Here is a 15,314-nt window from a genome sequence, read left to right on the forward strand (position 1 = left end):
TACATGGCTATCACTCCAGTTATTTAATACACATTATAACCTGTATGTAATTGACATAATATAACCACTGCATATTCATTTTCTCCACTCTGTGGATATATTTATTCAGAGATGAAGTATCACTGCTCCGACAAGAAGTCCAAGACTTGCAAGCTTCGCTGAAGGTTGGAAATGTATTTTACTTGCACTTGGTTCTTTGTTTCAAATTGCAAAGTGTTCCACTGTCTTAAGCAACCAAACTTACAGTTCTCTCTCCCCCATCTCCTTTTTTGTTTTGTGTGTTTTTGCCCCCTAGGAGGAGAGGTGGTATTCAGAAGAGCTGAAGAAGGAACTAGAGAAATTGCAGGGGCAGCGGCAGCAAGTAATTGCTTTAAAATACTTGAAGCAGGTTTATCATCAGCATTGACATTGAAGATTAATACCTTTTTTGTAAGGCACGTGGCCTGATTTAGTTAGTTCCATAATTTGAATGTTGACGTGTTCTTGAAAACAAAGCTAGTTATCTCTCCACAATGTAACTGTGTATTTAAGTCTGAAGAACAGAGAGTAGATAACGATTCTTCTATACTACTTGCTACAAGTTCAGTTCAGACTTTTCCTTCTGTTGGGCTTATTCAAAACTCAGCTTATTAAAGGAAATAAATCGAATGTGGTGTTTCATCTGTTACGAGAGAGGGCAATGGGGTCTTTCCTGTAAGAACCTTTGGAGAACAGCAGTGTGATTTCACAGTTGTCCAGATGAGCAGGGAAGGCAAGGCAAAACTTGGTGTGTTGTGCCCTAAGGAAGCTCTCACTTCTTTTACTGCTATGAGCTACTTAGATACCGGATTGTTAGAAACCTCAGAAATGGCTTTCTGACAGAATGGCTTTCAGAATGTATTTATTGATGTCTGTAACCTCTGTTTTTAGGGCAGATTTCAATAGTGAGGAAAGGGAGGGGGAGGGGATTGTTACTGGAGTCTTGGAAGTCTGGAAGCCTGATAACGTGGTGATACATGAAATGGAAAATCATCTTGGCCTTTTCCAGTCTTCCAGATAAAACTGTTTGAAATCAGATATTTTTATACTGCTGTGCAGTATTTGAGCACAGAAGTCTGTATTTCCCTGTCTTTTCCAAAAATGGCATGAACTTTGGAAGTAGTATTTTTTATTCCTACTGTCTAATGATGCATTTATTCTGTTTTCTTAAGGATTCTAAGTCTGATGGATTGACAACGGCTACATCTACAGGTGGCTAACATTTTATTATATTAATTTCTGCACCGTTCTGGAATTTCTGAATTCTTTTTCAGTGTAGTTTTTATGCTTATAAAGAGGTACTTTTGGTAAATTAAAGAACTAGAAAGCTGGAATGGTACCATTACTGGAAAAAAAAGTTCATTTTAAGTGCTTTAGATAGATAGCTCTTGATAGCTATAGTCTGGGGAAAAGTTTCAGAAGCTTGAGGTTTGTAAATTCTAGAAGTGAGACAGTTCTCCTGACTCTGAAAGGACTTCTCGTGAGTAGTTTTGAACATGTTTTTAATCATTTCATGTATTCAAGCATTCAATACCAGTCTTTTGCTGAGAAAGACAGTGATTGTTGATATTTAAACTATTGCATCTGCCAATACTGGTTTTATTTAGTGCTGTTCTGTACTCATTGCTAGCAAAGAAAAGAAGGAAGTTTGTTTGTTTGTTTGTTTTGCAGACCAATAATTTTTGTTCTATGTTTTTCTCCATGAGGCACTCATGGAATAAAATTTTCCTTATGTGTGCATGAAGTATCTGACTGATCATGAGTAAAGAGGTTTTAATTGCAGTTCAGCAGCATGTTGCAGTGATCTGAAGGGCTATTTGTGACCAGTGAAAACCAATATGTACTTAATCCTGCAGACTACTCAACTAGTGGCAGGTTCCAGCATTATACCTGTAGATGTTTAACTTCAGTAAACTGTTTCACTTTGCTAAGCTAATTGGAGTTAAATGAATTTGGATTGCTTATTTACCTGCTGTGGTTCATTGTGGGTGTGAGTAACCATATTGTTTGAGTTCTTCCAGAAAATAATACTGTTCTTTTTATGGAAATAGAATCATTAGAACGGCAACTAGAAGAAGTCCAAGTAGAAAATTTTAACATTAAGCAAATGAAAGACTTATTTGAGCAAAAAGCAGCACAACTGGCAACTGAAATTGTGGGTAAGTATTTTAACATGAGGTCTGATTCTGTTCTCTACTTGTGCAACTTGTGCGGTGATCAGTTATTCAACTTCCTTCTTACTAGATCTTAAATCAAAGTATGATGAAGAAATCAGCCTCCGGGAAGGTGCGGAACAGAAAGTGACAAACCTGACACGAGAACTGCAGAAGGAGAGAAGTACAGTGGAAGACTTAAAGACAGAGCTGGTATTCACATCACACTGATGTGTTTGTTATTTTCAAGGGAGGGATATACTTAAGTGCTTGGAAATGCAGTTTTAAAGCAGTCAAACTCTGTTGAACTTGGAGATGTCTGCTTGTGGGATTCAAAAATTCAGAACACCATTGTTTCTGTTTCACTGACTTATGTTTTCAGTGTTTTTCCAGTGAGGAAATATGTGTTGTTTCTGACATATATTAAAATTTATCCTAGATTGTATTATAGTCTCTTTGTTTGATGCTCTACCCCTCAGCAGTTTTTCAGGGTATTACATGTGTAGATGTGCTGTGCAGGCCTGTATTTGGAGCATGCCATTGCTGATTTCCACAGTATCTTTAGGTCACCCTTTTTACATGCGGTGTTATGCCCTGACTGTCCCTGGACAGCTGCATTCATAAGAAGTGCTCAGAGAGGTGTTTTGTGACATGGTGGCTGAAAGGCTGGCAGCTGTCATCACCATGCCTATGTTAATGTTGACCCTCCAGTGCTTGGCTGATAATACCAATGTGTATGTATTCCAGGATTTTGGCTCCTGGTGACTTTTATATACAGCCATGGCTCCAGGGAGCAATCCCAGTGACTCAGCGGTTGTGCCATTTCTAAAGCAGTAGTGAAAGGGACTTCTTAGTTTCTCCTGCTCAGCCACTGCTTAGACTCTGGAGGAAAGTAGGACTTGTTTATCCCCCTTCTTCCCTGTCGGTGGCTGCCCTGAAGGGCTCATGGGTCCCTCTTGGCCCTGCCTAGCCACTGGACCTATCCATTCCTCTCTATTTTTTTAGTTGTTTCTTGTCTTCCTTTCTCCTTGTGTCTTCTTACCCTTTTCCTGCACCTTTTCTAGATGCCAGCACTTGCTTTTTTCTTCCTTTCTCTCTTCAGTGGCCAGTGTTGCCTTTCCCCTCCCTTTCCCCTCCCTAGCTTTTTGCGTTGAGGGACTTTATGGTACTTCAGATGTAATTACCAACAGATTTTACCTGTGGGTCTGGTATGAGGCATGCCTGACAGTTCCTTCAAGAAGTTTTTCAGCTGCCTTTTTTTTGCCACCTCTTGTGGTTTTCTGAAATAGTTCTTGAAGACAGAGGCAGTATCATTATAAAAGTCTGAGTAGTACTGGATTGTTATGTGTCTGAGTCCTGAGAGGGGCTTGTAAGTATTGCAGCAGTGAAGTATATACAGTAATGCCTTCTGTAGAGTACTGGAGTCAATACAGCCTACTTCTCAGGGAACTGTGACTTCAGATAAATTTCTTGCATGTATTCTCTGTTATTTCAGCATTTTCTCCCAGGGAAGGTCTTCCTCCTCTACCTAGCCACCTATCTACTTGAAAATTACAGAAATGTAATCTTTGAGACCTTATCCTGTTTGTCAGATTTGGTTGGAATCATTCAACAGGTTCAAAGTTTAGTAGGCAAGAACTGACAACCAGCCATTAAATCCTGTTTCCTTTGGGAATGATATGTACTTTTTTGTGGTTTTTTTTTTTTCTTTTCTGTTTTTTGCACTTCTCTTTTTTCACAGCCGTAGTACTATATATGTCACTTTGTCTATAAATCGATGATTTGAAAGATTTTTAGAGGTGACATTGACACTGGGAGCGTGTCTGCGAACAGCATGCGGCTCATGGCTACTCTTCTAATTTTCAGCTGCAAAGGCCTGGTGTGGAAGATGTGGCCGTCCTGAAAAAGGAGCTGGTCCAAGTTCAGACGCTGATGGACAGGATGACACTGGAACGAGAGAGAGAATCTGAAAAGCTGAAAGATGAGTGCAAGCACTTGCAGGCAGAGCGGGCTAACTCGGAGGTAATAGTCATACCTAGAGATGTGTGTGTTAGCTTTGCCATGATTTTCATATGAAAATGGACAGTATTAATCCATCATAATGAAAAAGCCTCTTTCTTAACTGAATTTTCTAACTTATGTAGTAGACATGTTTCTTCATTACAGTAAATCACATACTTCTGTCAATATCTACCCTCCAAAAGCCCCCATGCTTTTTGTTGCAGAGGCTTTCCTTGGTGTAAAAAGTTATTACAAGAGCCCAGTAGCAGGGGAAAAAGCCACCTGGCAGAGCTGTGCTCTTTCTGTTGGGAGAGAGAAATAGAGCAATATCTGTGTGATTCAAAGACTTGTTTCCCTTATTGACCCACATGCAGATAAAAACAGTTGTTGCTGAAAATGATGGTTTTGGTTAATACTTGAGTTGATGTGTCTGAAAATGCGTGATAGAGTATTAAAATCTATAAAAAGAAATTATTAATAAAAAGAGAATAATTCAAATATTCGTTTGGACATTTGATTCTTGAACTTCCACAAGATCTAAAACTCTCAGTGGATATAGTAAACAGATTCTCATTTTTGTTTCTTCTAGTTTTTACTGTCAAATGGGAAGCCTTTTTACATCTATTATTTGTTGTAGGAATATTTTATGTGTAAGGTACAAATCTGTTCTGCACACGTACCTCCCACCCCGTCCCTGTCCACTGCATAATGGCCTCCAAGTGTTGCCTGTTATCCACTAGAGTAGAAAGTGAGTGACTGCCAGGACTCACCACGTCTTAAGGGCAAGATGTCAGGATGTCACCTGCAACGTGTTTCCAGGCAACAGCACCTTAGTTTTCCTCTTTGTTGTTGCAGTCTGAAGTAGAAACTAAGATCCATTGTTCTCATGTTGGTTGCTTTTTTTAAATATTTTTCTCCTTTTTTTAACTGGATTTGAACCTTTTGAATTAATTCTATTTAAGAGACCTCACTGTCTACTTGAGTTGCAGAATATGCTGGTTTCTTCAGAAGTACTTTGTGAAAGCTTGCCTCTGCTTTGGTTGAGTCAGTGAAAGCAGCTTTAAATTGCTGATGGGAGATTTGAAAACATACAGAAGTGATGATAACCCTGTGTTTAAGAAAGAAAAACTAACTACCTCTCCCACAGCAAATAATAATTTTTCTTGGTTTTGGTTCCTCTGCTTGCCTGCCAGTGAGCACATCCAGTTCCGTGCAAGATGGAAAAAAAGGGATATAACGTCTCTGATTTAGATCTTTAAGAGGGAACCTTACTCCTCAAACTGTCTCAGATACCTCCTGGCTAAAGCCTGTTTGATGCTGTTTACCATGACAGTGAGGGAAATCTCTGACAGAGATAATGGCAAGAAATCCTAATAAAAATACAGTATCACCAAGAAGGCTTTTGTTTAACATGTAATTTATTCTACTGAGGAGTCGGTGAATCCATACCTGCAGAAGAATTCTCTTGCTGGGTGTTGTTGCATCTCGCTAGTGGGTTGGTTGGTATAGTTTTACTAACGGATGACTTGACAGTGTAACAATCTTCACTGAAGACACTCAGCTGTGTTTGAGACCTTTTAATTTTACCCTCTTCCTTTTCTGTTGTCCCCCACCAATGCAGCAATGCCAGCAAAGCTTGTCAATGCAGAGCTATGGTCCATAGTGAAGTAGGGTCCTTTCAGAATTCCCCAGCTTACATGAAGGAACACGTAGAATTTCTGTAGGACTTCTAGTATCCTCTGGCCTGTTGAGATTTGTGGATGTGAAGCATTCCTGACATCTTGTTATTCTGGGGTTTCATGTGCCCTAGATTTCAGAACTGCAGTTTTAACTTCTCTAAAGCTCTGCAGTGCAAAGAAATAGGAAGTGCTGCCTGGCATTATTCTAAACTCCTTAGGGCTTTCCTTCCCACCTCCCCCTGCAACAGATATGTTGAGGTCCAGGAATTGTGCAAGGGTACAGCATTGTCCTAAACATGAATCTACCATTGTTTTCAAGTTAAAATTATGTATGCCAAGAGCTTCATCAGATGTGAGAAAAGGAGTATCACAGTTGGAGTTATGAATATAATGTGGTTATGTGGCCATGTAAGTTGCTGCATAATTGTAATTTGGTTTTAACTGTGAGATCCCACGACTGTGCTGCAGAACTTAAATTTCATTTCAAAGTACTGTCTCTGTAGCCTTTTGTGGTTTTGGATGTTTAGTTTTCATGTGAAGATAAAATGACACAGTGACATGAGCGTAATAAAAATCTTTCATCTTAAAACATTCTCACAGAAGCATCAATTGCTCCCGTTCCCCCAAATTAGGTATGTTTAATTTGTGACATAACTAGCCATTTTAAAATATAGCTTTCAAGTGCAGTCTTCAACAGGAAAAAAGATGAGGGTTTTTTCAGTTCTCCTGGAAGTAACAACAGATGAGGGAGGAGGCTGCACGATGCCCTTAGCTGTTACTATGTGTTCATGTAAGAAGTCTTAGATGTATGGAAGGATTATAAAATATGTTGCAGCAATTACAGTAATATCAGATGTCTGTTTAGTATCATCAGCGTGTAGGCGGAACCAGATAATACTGAGTTGCTGCGTGGCAGAACATGGTAAGCAGTGGCAGTCTGGTTCTTCTCAGAAGTGTTGCTGTCTTCTCTGCTTAATTCCAACATATGGCAACAATAGCCCAAGACATGTTCAAAATAAACGCTTTTCTGTTGACGTAAAGTGACAGACTTTTTGAAAATAATTATTCCAAGTCATAGTAGCGAAAACTTTTTTGTATTTGCCGTAAGAGAAAAAGAAATGGAAGTCCTTGATTGGAAGTCCTTCATTCTGGCCATAAAAGTTTGGCAATGTTTCATCTCAGCTTTGCTCTTTAAGACCACCTAAAGGGCTAAAAGAGTAAAGTGGTTCTTATACCATCCTTGGCTGTTCTGCTGAGCTGACTGAGGGTACATATATCAATATTGGTTTCCAAAGTGAGACTTCTTTAAAATAAGTTAGATTTGTGGCCTGGGTGAAGAGAATAACAAAGATCATCTTAAACCCTTAATGAGCATCTTCAAATGCTGCAGGAGAAGGAAAATGTGTTCTGTATAGCTCTACAGTTGTCACCTAAATGTAGTCATTATTTTCTTTTTTTATTGTGTGTTATGCCTTATTTCAGAGTTGCACCTGAAACTGTGGTGTCTAGATCTCTCAGTTGAATGTTTGTTCTGAGCTACTCCTTCCATGTTTAGTTTTTTCACTATAGTGACTCCTGCATAGTAAACACATTATGAAAACAGCTGCGCTGCCGTGGAGCTAAGCATTTCTAAGAATCTCTGCAGACCAAACCCAATTTTGTTTCAGTATCTGATAAATCTCCATAAAATACAGGGCCTAGACTTGATTGTTAAGTTGAGTGCCCACAGAATTAAACATGATTAGTAGATTAAATTATGGGTACATTTATTAAAACCAGCACTGTTTTTTTTTCCACTAAGCAAAGGTAGTAAAAACACCAGGATATTTGAAAATAAATTTGGGGAAGTGTGTCTACTAACAGCTTTTGTGACTGCTTATTTCCATCTTTCATCCATCCATTTTATTTTTTCTGCTTTCTAATGGAGACACTTAAATTTGAGGTAAATTTTTTTGAAAACATTTTTATTCTTATAGTAGATTTCTGTTCTGTCAAGTTAATTTCAAGAGGTTGTTAAACAGATGCATTCCTGTTTGCTTATTGGTTCATTAATCATACAGACACATCAGCCAGACAATATCAGGAATTAAATATTCATCCATGGTGTATTTCCATGTTAAGAATGAAATGTGGTTCAGGCTTATTGAATTGTGAATGAGAGAAATGTATCTTTATGCATATAAATTGGAATTCTAGTTTGAAAGGCTGCAGTGGTGTCCTTAGCAAGCTTCTGCTCCTTCTCTGCATTATATTCTCTCAGTAGTGAAATATCCGTACTCTGTTTTCTGAGAACACCCTCCAATGTTTGTTTGCTGGACAGATCCTAGGATGTGTTTTAGCTAACAACAGCTCTGTAATGAAATAGCTTTGTAAAACACAGCATTACAGAAAGTCAGCATTAATTATGCTTGGTAGATACATACTGTGTTCATATGTTCTCTTTGGTCTTCCTTTTTCTGTAAGAAGGGTATAAATAATACGTTTATTGTCTGCTACTTCAGTTCTACTGCTTTAGTTAATTTTTTAATTTAGTATTTATACCTTTGTGCTGAAATCTGTTGTTATGAGAACAATAGGAAAGAAGACTTCTTTAAAAAGGGCACTATTATATAGTGTAGTCAAAGTGAGTGCGTTCATACACAGCATACTTTAGGGCAGCCATTGTTACCCATCTAAAGTGCTTTTCTTGTTTGCTTTCATTACTGTATTCAAATACTGTACAGTCATTGGTATATTCTGTTTTGTACCGATCCTGTTCAATGGGGTAGTATTGTTGCTTTGATTATGCTGACCTGCAAGATTAAGGTGTCCCAAAGTCTCACACAAGGTTTGCATCAAATGCCAGACTCACTTGTAGCACCTTTTCCAGTACATTTCTCTTACCATGGAGGCAAAGCTTTTGGCTGTGTAACTACAATTAATTAGGAGGGTTTTACCATGAGCTAGAACTGTGATAATGATTAATGGATAACCTGTTGTGATTTTCATTGGTTGTGGGCTCAACCTTGTGGGCATTTTCTGTTGTACTGGGACAAACTTATGTCCTCTGATATAGGACATGAATGAATCTCAGCTGGGAAATTACGCTTAGTGGTACTTCTGTAGCTGATGTGGTCTGAGATGAGTTTGTAGGTGATTTTTTTTTCTTAAGCTGTTTATTTGTATACAAGATGCTTTTTATTTTCCTACCAGACGTCTTGCTTTTGTTTGGGTTATGCATGCAAAGCTGGGTTTTAACTCTGGATTTTTCTGTTTGTCTGTTCAGGCTACCATAAACCAGCTAAGAGCTGAACTTGCCAAAGGACCTCAGGAGGTAGCTGTCTATGTTCAGGAGCTGCAAAAACTTCAAAGTTCAGTCCAAGAGCTAGAACAGAAAAACCAGGTGAGAATGCTGTTATTTCCTATGCTTGTCAGTTCACATTAAAATGGAAACACATCGCACATTGCCTTGGGAAGTGCTGAAGACTCTAACAAAACACTTCTTGGTGTTGCAGAAGTTGAGAATTCTTTTGCCATTTTTGCTTCACACGAGGATATCATAATGTACAAGCAAACATCATATTTTAACCATCATCAGTATGCTACAACTGAAATCCTCAGTGTTGTTATGATTGCAGATGTCTAATTGCTGCAGTTTATGCTTGTCATTAAGCAGTATTGCCATCTCACACATTAAAATAAAAAAGCAGCACCCTTTGAAATATTTCAGTGTTTGCCTAAAAATTGTAATTCAGAAGACATCTCTTCATTGGTCTTCCAGTTTCTTAGCTTTTAGGTGACACTCCTGTCATACTTTCTGGCCTTTTATCAGAGTCATGAATGATAGAAAATGGAAATAAACTCCAGAAGCTGCTCAGCTTATAGGTATTCCTTGTGAGCTTTTATCAAAGCCCTTTGAGCTTGCTGTGTTTTGTATTTGCTTGTGTTGTGGAGTAAGAAACAGAGGTAAGGGGGGGAAAGAGGCAAAGATGCATTCTGCTTTTTGTTGTGTATATATAATATAATAGATAATATATATATAGCATATACTATATAATATATAGGTAATATATTTATATATATAGAATATATATAATATGATGAACTGTACACATTACATATGCGTATTTACCAGCAACCTTGTCAATCTTGGAAAATAGGAAAAGACAGAGAACAAACTGTGTATTTAATGTAATCTGATATTAAAGTAATATTTGCAAAGAATATAAGAAGTTGCAATTAAAATTTGGTAAAATAAACTTGTCTTTAGTAGGATGACACTTGGTTTGGCTCATGAAATCAGGTGCAGAACTGAGATGGTGAGAATTGTCATGCTGTACTTTTCCACAGACCAGCAACACTGAATCAAGATTTTGGCAAAATTATTGCTATACACTACAGAGCCCTTGCCTGAATATATTGCTGTTCCATTAACAACGTGGAATGAAACAGATTGATGCATAAGATAACCATACTTTAAGAGAGAGTCCTCTGCTATGTCAGGTTAATGCCAAACACCACTTGAGGAATAGGAAGAAGAGAAGTGGCACTGAGCTACTTTTTGTCTTTTAATGACAGTGACTTAATGCAGTTTACAGCCACCTCTTTATGCAGCTTTTTGAGAGGCGGTATCCATAAGAATGGTATGCTAGCCAAGGAATCTTGGCCCTGGAGGACTTGGACCTAGAATTGGAAAAGGTAAGACTAGCTTCCCAAATAACAGAAATTGCCCCCCTTCGAACAGTTTGCACTCCTTGAAGCTGTCAGGGAGTGGGGAGGAGCCATTAATGCAGGATAGAATATATTGCATTTTGCTATGTACATCCATTTATAATGCCTTTGCAATGCGGGAAGATATTTCTGTGCATTGACGCAGAGTTTTTCAAGCTCATGTACAACGTCGAGCAAGCAAGCTGTTTCTTATATTTTCATGAGCTATACTAGGAAGAGCAGATGACAAGTAGATAAGATCAGTTCTCTGAGATCAGCAGGAACTGCCTTTCCTTCATTTATAAAGCCCTGTAATTGTAGGGCTTGGCTTGCCTTGCAGAGGCCAGTAATTGCCTGTAGCCCAGAAGAGACCTAATGTGTGAAAAACCAGCGTATTCCCTGAAGTATAAGACTTGTCATTCCAAACCCATTGCATATGGGGTTTTCTGTTTGGTGTTTTCTTGGTTGTGTGGTTTTTTTTTTTTCTTTTTATAAGGAAAATTATGATGCATTAACTACAGGGAGGAATGCGTAGTTTCTAAACTTCTGCTGACGTAACCATTCTGAAGTTTGGTCAATGACCACAGAGTTTGTTCTTTAATGTCTGGCTACTGTCACTACTAACATGTATTACATGTTTTTTTTGCATGGAGCACTTACAAAAAGAAGGGATCAATGTGGTGTGTTCCCCCGTGTATCTTTGGAGCTTTGAAGGCTCAGGGCCCTTCGTTGAGTGCTGGCACATACTGTCATTCTCTTTTTCTCTTCTGTGGAAATCAAGGCTCGTGGAAGAGAGGTGTGCCCACATATCGCTTTATTTATCTGGGATGTAGCTGGGGCATGCATCCAGGTAGGAAACATTGCTGGGTCCACTGATGTAACCTGAGTGACCATCGCTTGGCTGCTCTGTGGCCTTGAGTCTGCTCATGGGCTTCAGTCATGCAGGGAGGTAGCAGGTTGCTGGGCAAACCCAGCTCTTCTCTCCTGAGAGCAGCAGTTGGTGGCTCTGTCTGCCCATTTGCGACTGCAGGGGATGTTCAGCTGCTGGGGGCAGTGGCTTTAAACACTGGTATTCATTGCTGTATCGATCATCAGACCATGGGGAAAAAAAGAAGAGTAGTGCAGGATGCAGAGGAGCATCTCCAACTGTGTGTAGCTGGTGCTCTTGGCTGTCCTTTGGATAGCTTGTAAGGTGATGGTGAAGAGGCTCTGCTTCTTTTTCATTTTACATAGCATTCCTGAAAGCTTCCCAGAGTCTCAGTCTGCTTCAAGACAACAGTAACTGTTTCTTTTTTTCCTGCCCCCCAACCCCCCTGCTTTACTTGAAAATTTGTTAGTGCCCCGCACTGACTCTTCATAAAGTAGCTCATAGCAGTTCTGCATGTGGATCTAGTTATGAAGTAGTAGTAAGATTAATACCTTAGCTCTAACCTGCCCAGCTGTGATGAAAAAGGTCCTGTGGAGTGCTGGTATTTCAGGAACATTGTTCAGTACAAATGATCCTGCCTGGCCATTTCTCTTTAATGAAAAGGGAATTGCAACTTTATTTTACGTTCTGAGGGTGAAATATATTCTAATAGTAGTGGGATCCTTGCGGCTGACTTCAGGGTGGTAAAGATGGCACCTGGCCTCAGTATGTTCTTTATGTGCTCTATTCCTGCATTTTATATATGCATATATATATATAGAAACTTCTGCATACCTGTTACAGAAACAAGTTGTTTTATTTTTCAAGAAACATTTCAAAATATACTACTTCAGGCTAGAATTCAATAGCCAAACTTTAGTCTTGAGCCAGAATTTTAGGCTAAGTTGTATGCTTTAGGAAGTATATGTTTTTTAAATGGACGTGTAGGGCATTAATGGTATTTGTTCTCGCATGGGTTGCTGGACTGCTAGATTTGTCACTTGCAAGATTGCTTGTTATCTAACCTCTTTTTTTTTTATAGATTCTTCTGTTTATTTTATCACAACTGTAGAATACAAGTGTCTGTATATGGTTTATAATCACCAATATAGTCAGAATTTGTCAAAATCTGTAAAGAACAAAACTGTTCAACTTATTTGAATAATTTCACAGCTGGTTCTTTTGGCAAAACAGGTTTAATCCCTGGATACTGTGCAGAAATGGGCTTTTAAGGTGCCCAGCATAGCTAGAATTGCAGCACTAACTATCTTATCTTTGGAACAGTCTTATTCCAAAGTTGCAGAACTGTCTAAAGTTTTGATACATAAGGCTGACCTCAGCGTTGACATTTTTTCAGGATGATATGCTAGAAGTGTTCTTTATTTTTCTGTATTTTAATTGAAAGGGTCACTAGAGAATAGAGTAGTCACTGAAACTGCAGGAAGAACACAGGCATTTAGAAGACGTGTATAGTAACGCTCCACTGAGTTAGGTGTCACTAAGATGCGGCGATAAATGGAACTTGCTGGTACATTTCAAGAAGATGGAATGAATTACCTGGGTTGGACGATGACCAGGGTCTCCCTGTGACTGTATTTCTGTGCTTCAAAAAGTGCCGCTGGAAAATCAAAATGGTTCTCCTGGCTTCTTTGTCCTGCTTGAAATTATAGTTAGTGCCTCAGCTAAGCTTGGGGGAAACCCTAAACTTTCTGGAATTATATCTTGTCCATTAAGATATTTAATTTCTGTCTGTATATAGTTTTGATTAGTTCATGAAATTTGATAAAAAGCATTAGGTAATAGCTGAAAATGATCTGTAAATATTTTTTTCAGTATTTTTCTTGCATATAAATCTGACAGTATGACCTTAAACCCTGCAATATTTACTGTTGTGAATGTGGTAAGAAAAATCTGACGCTCAGCGATGTTCGTGTCTTGCCTTTAGGGATTCTCAGTTTCTAGTGTTTTCAAACTCAAAGCAACCATCCTCTTTGAGCTGATTTGTCTGCAAGGAAATTAGATGGTATGAATTAAAATGTAAAAACATAATCTTCTAAAATGAAGGTTGAATTATGAGTGTTTCACTCTGTGATTTATCAACATCACAAATTTTATTAGTTTTCCCAGGTTCTCTTCCATATTTTGGATAGCAGATCATGCTGTAAATATAGTGACAGGGCAAAATTAGGATACTTCTAAAAATGACCAGTATGATGACTGCACAGGATTAGACAGGAATTAAATCACAAATGTTGCTTAGGGAATTGTGTGAAGAACAGTGATACTTGAAAACTTTTTCTGTATACCAATAACTCAGATTGCTATTTCAGCTTTTCCCCAAGCAAATGCAATTGTAATAACCTACAATTTGAATGTTCAGGGAAAGCAAATTGGTCTTCAGGATGCAGAAACAGAGTTTGTATGGTGTTCTCAGTAAAAAGAAGTGTATTTATGTTAATATGAAAAACAGTATTTCCAGTTGAAACTGTGTGCTGTATGGGGTCCAGAATTAACTTGTGTAATACGAAATAGGGGTCAGTATTTCTTCTAATAATGTTTTTGAGCAAGTTCTTCCCCGTGCAGCATCAACACTTAAGAAATTTGAATAATGCATTGAACAGCTGTAAGCAGAATTGCAATTGAATTGCTGTGTGACTCTCTTCATAGAGTCTGACTGAGAAGCTGCTGAAGAAAGAACAGGACTACAGCCAGCTAGAAGAAAAACACAATGAAGTATCTGTGAGTAAGAAGAACATGCAGGCAAGCTTTCATCAGAAAGACCTAGACTGCCAACAGCTTCAGGCAAAGCTGTCTGCATCTGAAGCCTCGATACAGAGATTACAGACAGAGCTAGGTGAGAAGGGGGAAGCAAGCCAGAAACTTAAAGAAGAGTTGACTGAAGTAGAGATGAAGTACCAGCATCTCAAGGCAGAATGTAAACAGCTCCAGCAGCAGAGGGAGGAAAAAGAGCAGCATGGCCTGCAACTCCAAAGTGAGCTCAGTCAGGTAAGGTTCCTTTAGCCTCCTATAGCATCATATTGGGATGGTTCCCTAAACTATCCCATTAGGGTTTTTTAAACTCTGCATACTTATTTTTTTATGCACATGCATTTGCATTTCCTTATTGAAGGGGAGTAACTAACCATTACTTGTATTTGAATAAATATAAAGCTAGCTGGTATTTGAATAAATACAAAGCATTCTTCCTAACACTGCAGAAAATGAGATACAATCACCTCTGCCCCTTAGAGAAGTGAAGAAAAGAGTAGGCAAAAAGAAGAGGCTGTGATAAGAGTGCAGAAATTCTTTGGTATTTGTCTCTACGCCTGAATCTTTTTAGTAGGCCCAAACTCTTGTCAGGGGCAAATGAGGTTAGTTTTAGCCCCTGTGTCACAATCAAATTCAGCAGGACCTAGAGTTATACCCACCTTTCCACATTTTTATTTCTGGGAAGACTAATGTAGTATCTGTCTGTCTGTAGTATAATTCCCCCTTTTCTGAGAGGGAAACATCTTCTTAATTCAGTTCTATCTGGAACTCTTCTTAAAAGTATCTTTATAACTTCAGTTTTGAAGATTAAGGTTGAATGAGCATTAACTTTGTAGCTTATTTCTCATGTTCTTATTTGACTTTTTTTTTGTATGTGAGTAAAAAAGGCTTTAGCTGATCTGAGACAGGGTTTTTGTCCACCCTTTTTCTCTTACAGTGTTAAATGAACTCTTCTTTCATCCCATGATTTTTCCCCTCCCCTTTTTTGTTGATGTGTTCCCTGAAATAGGGGAAGTATTGTCAAATGATAGGGCAACCCAGATATTGAGTTTCCATGACAATTATGGTAATAGATAAATCCTAAGAAGTCAGCAAGGT

At 38.5% G+C, this 15,314-nt stretch overlaps 1 protein-coding gene across 3 annotated transcripts in view; it reads left to right on the forward strand.

The window, feature by feature from the left end:
* Positions 1–15,314, forward strand: part of EEA1 (early endosome antigen 1) — a 70,609-nt gene that overhangs the window by 26,394 nt on the left and 28,901 nt on the right. For 2 of the 3 annotated variants that reach the window (XM_075080662.1, XM_075080661.1), the window contains 8 exons: positions 110–164; positions 296–361; positions 1,191–1,230; positions 2,070–2,177; positions 2,263–2,384; positions 4,038–4,193; positions 9,117–9,233; positions 14,115–14,453. In XM_075080662.1, the coding sequence (XP_074936763.1) occupies positions 110–164; positions 296–361; positions 1,191–1,230; positions 2,070–2,177; positions 2,263–2,384; positions 4,038–4,193; positions 9,117–9,233; positions 14,115–14,453 (1,003 nt within the window). Of the gene's footprint in view, positions 1–109; positions 165–295; positions 435–1,190; positions 1,231–2,069; positions 2,178–2,262; positions 2,385–4,037; positions 4,194–9,116; positions 9,234–14,114; positions 14,454–15,314 lie in introns of all 3 variants that reach the window. The other variant, XM_075080665.1, reaches the window with a different exon arrangement.

The sequence above is a fragment of the Phalacrocorax aristotelis genome, chromosome 1, assembly GCF_949628215.1.
Source record: "Phalacrocorax aristotelis chromosome 1, bGulAri2.1, whole genome shotgun sequence".
Lineage (NCBI taxonomy): Eukaryota > Metazoa > Chordata > Aves > Suliformes > Phalacrocoracidae > Phalacrocorax > Phalacrocorax aristotelis.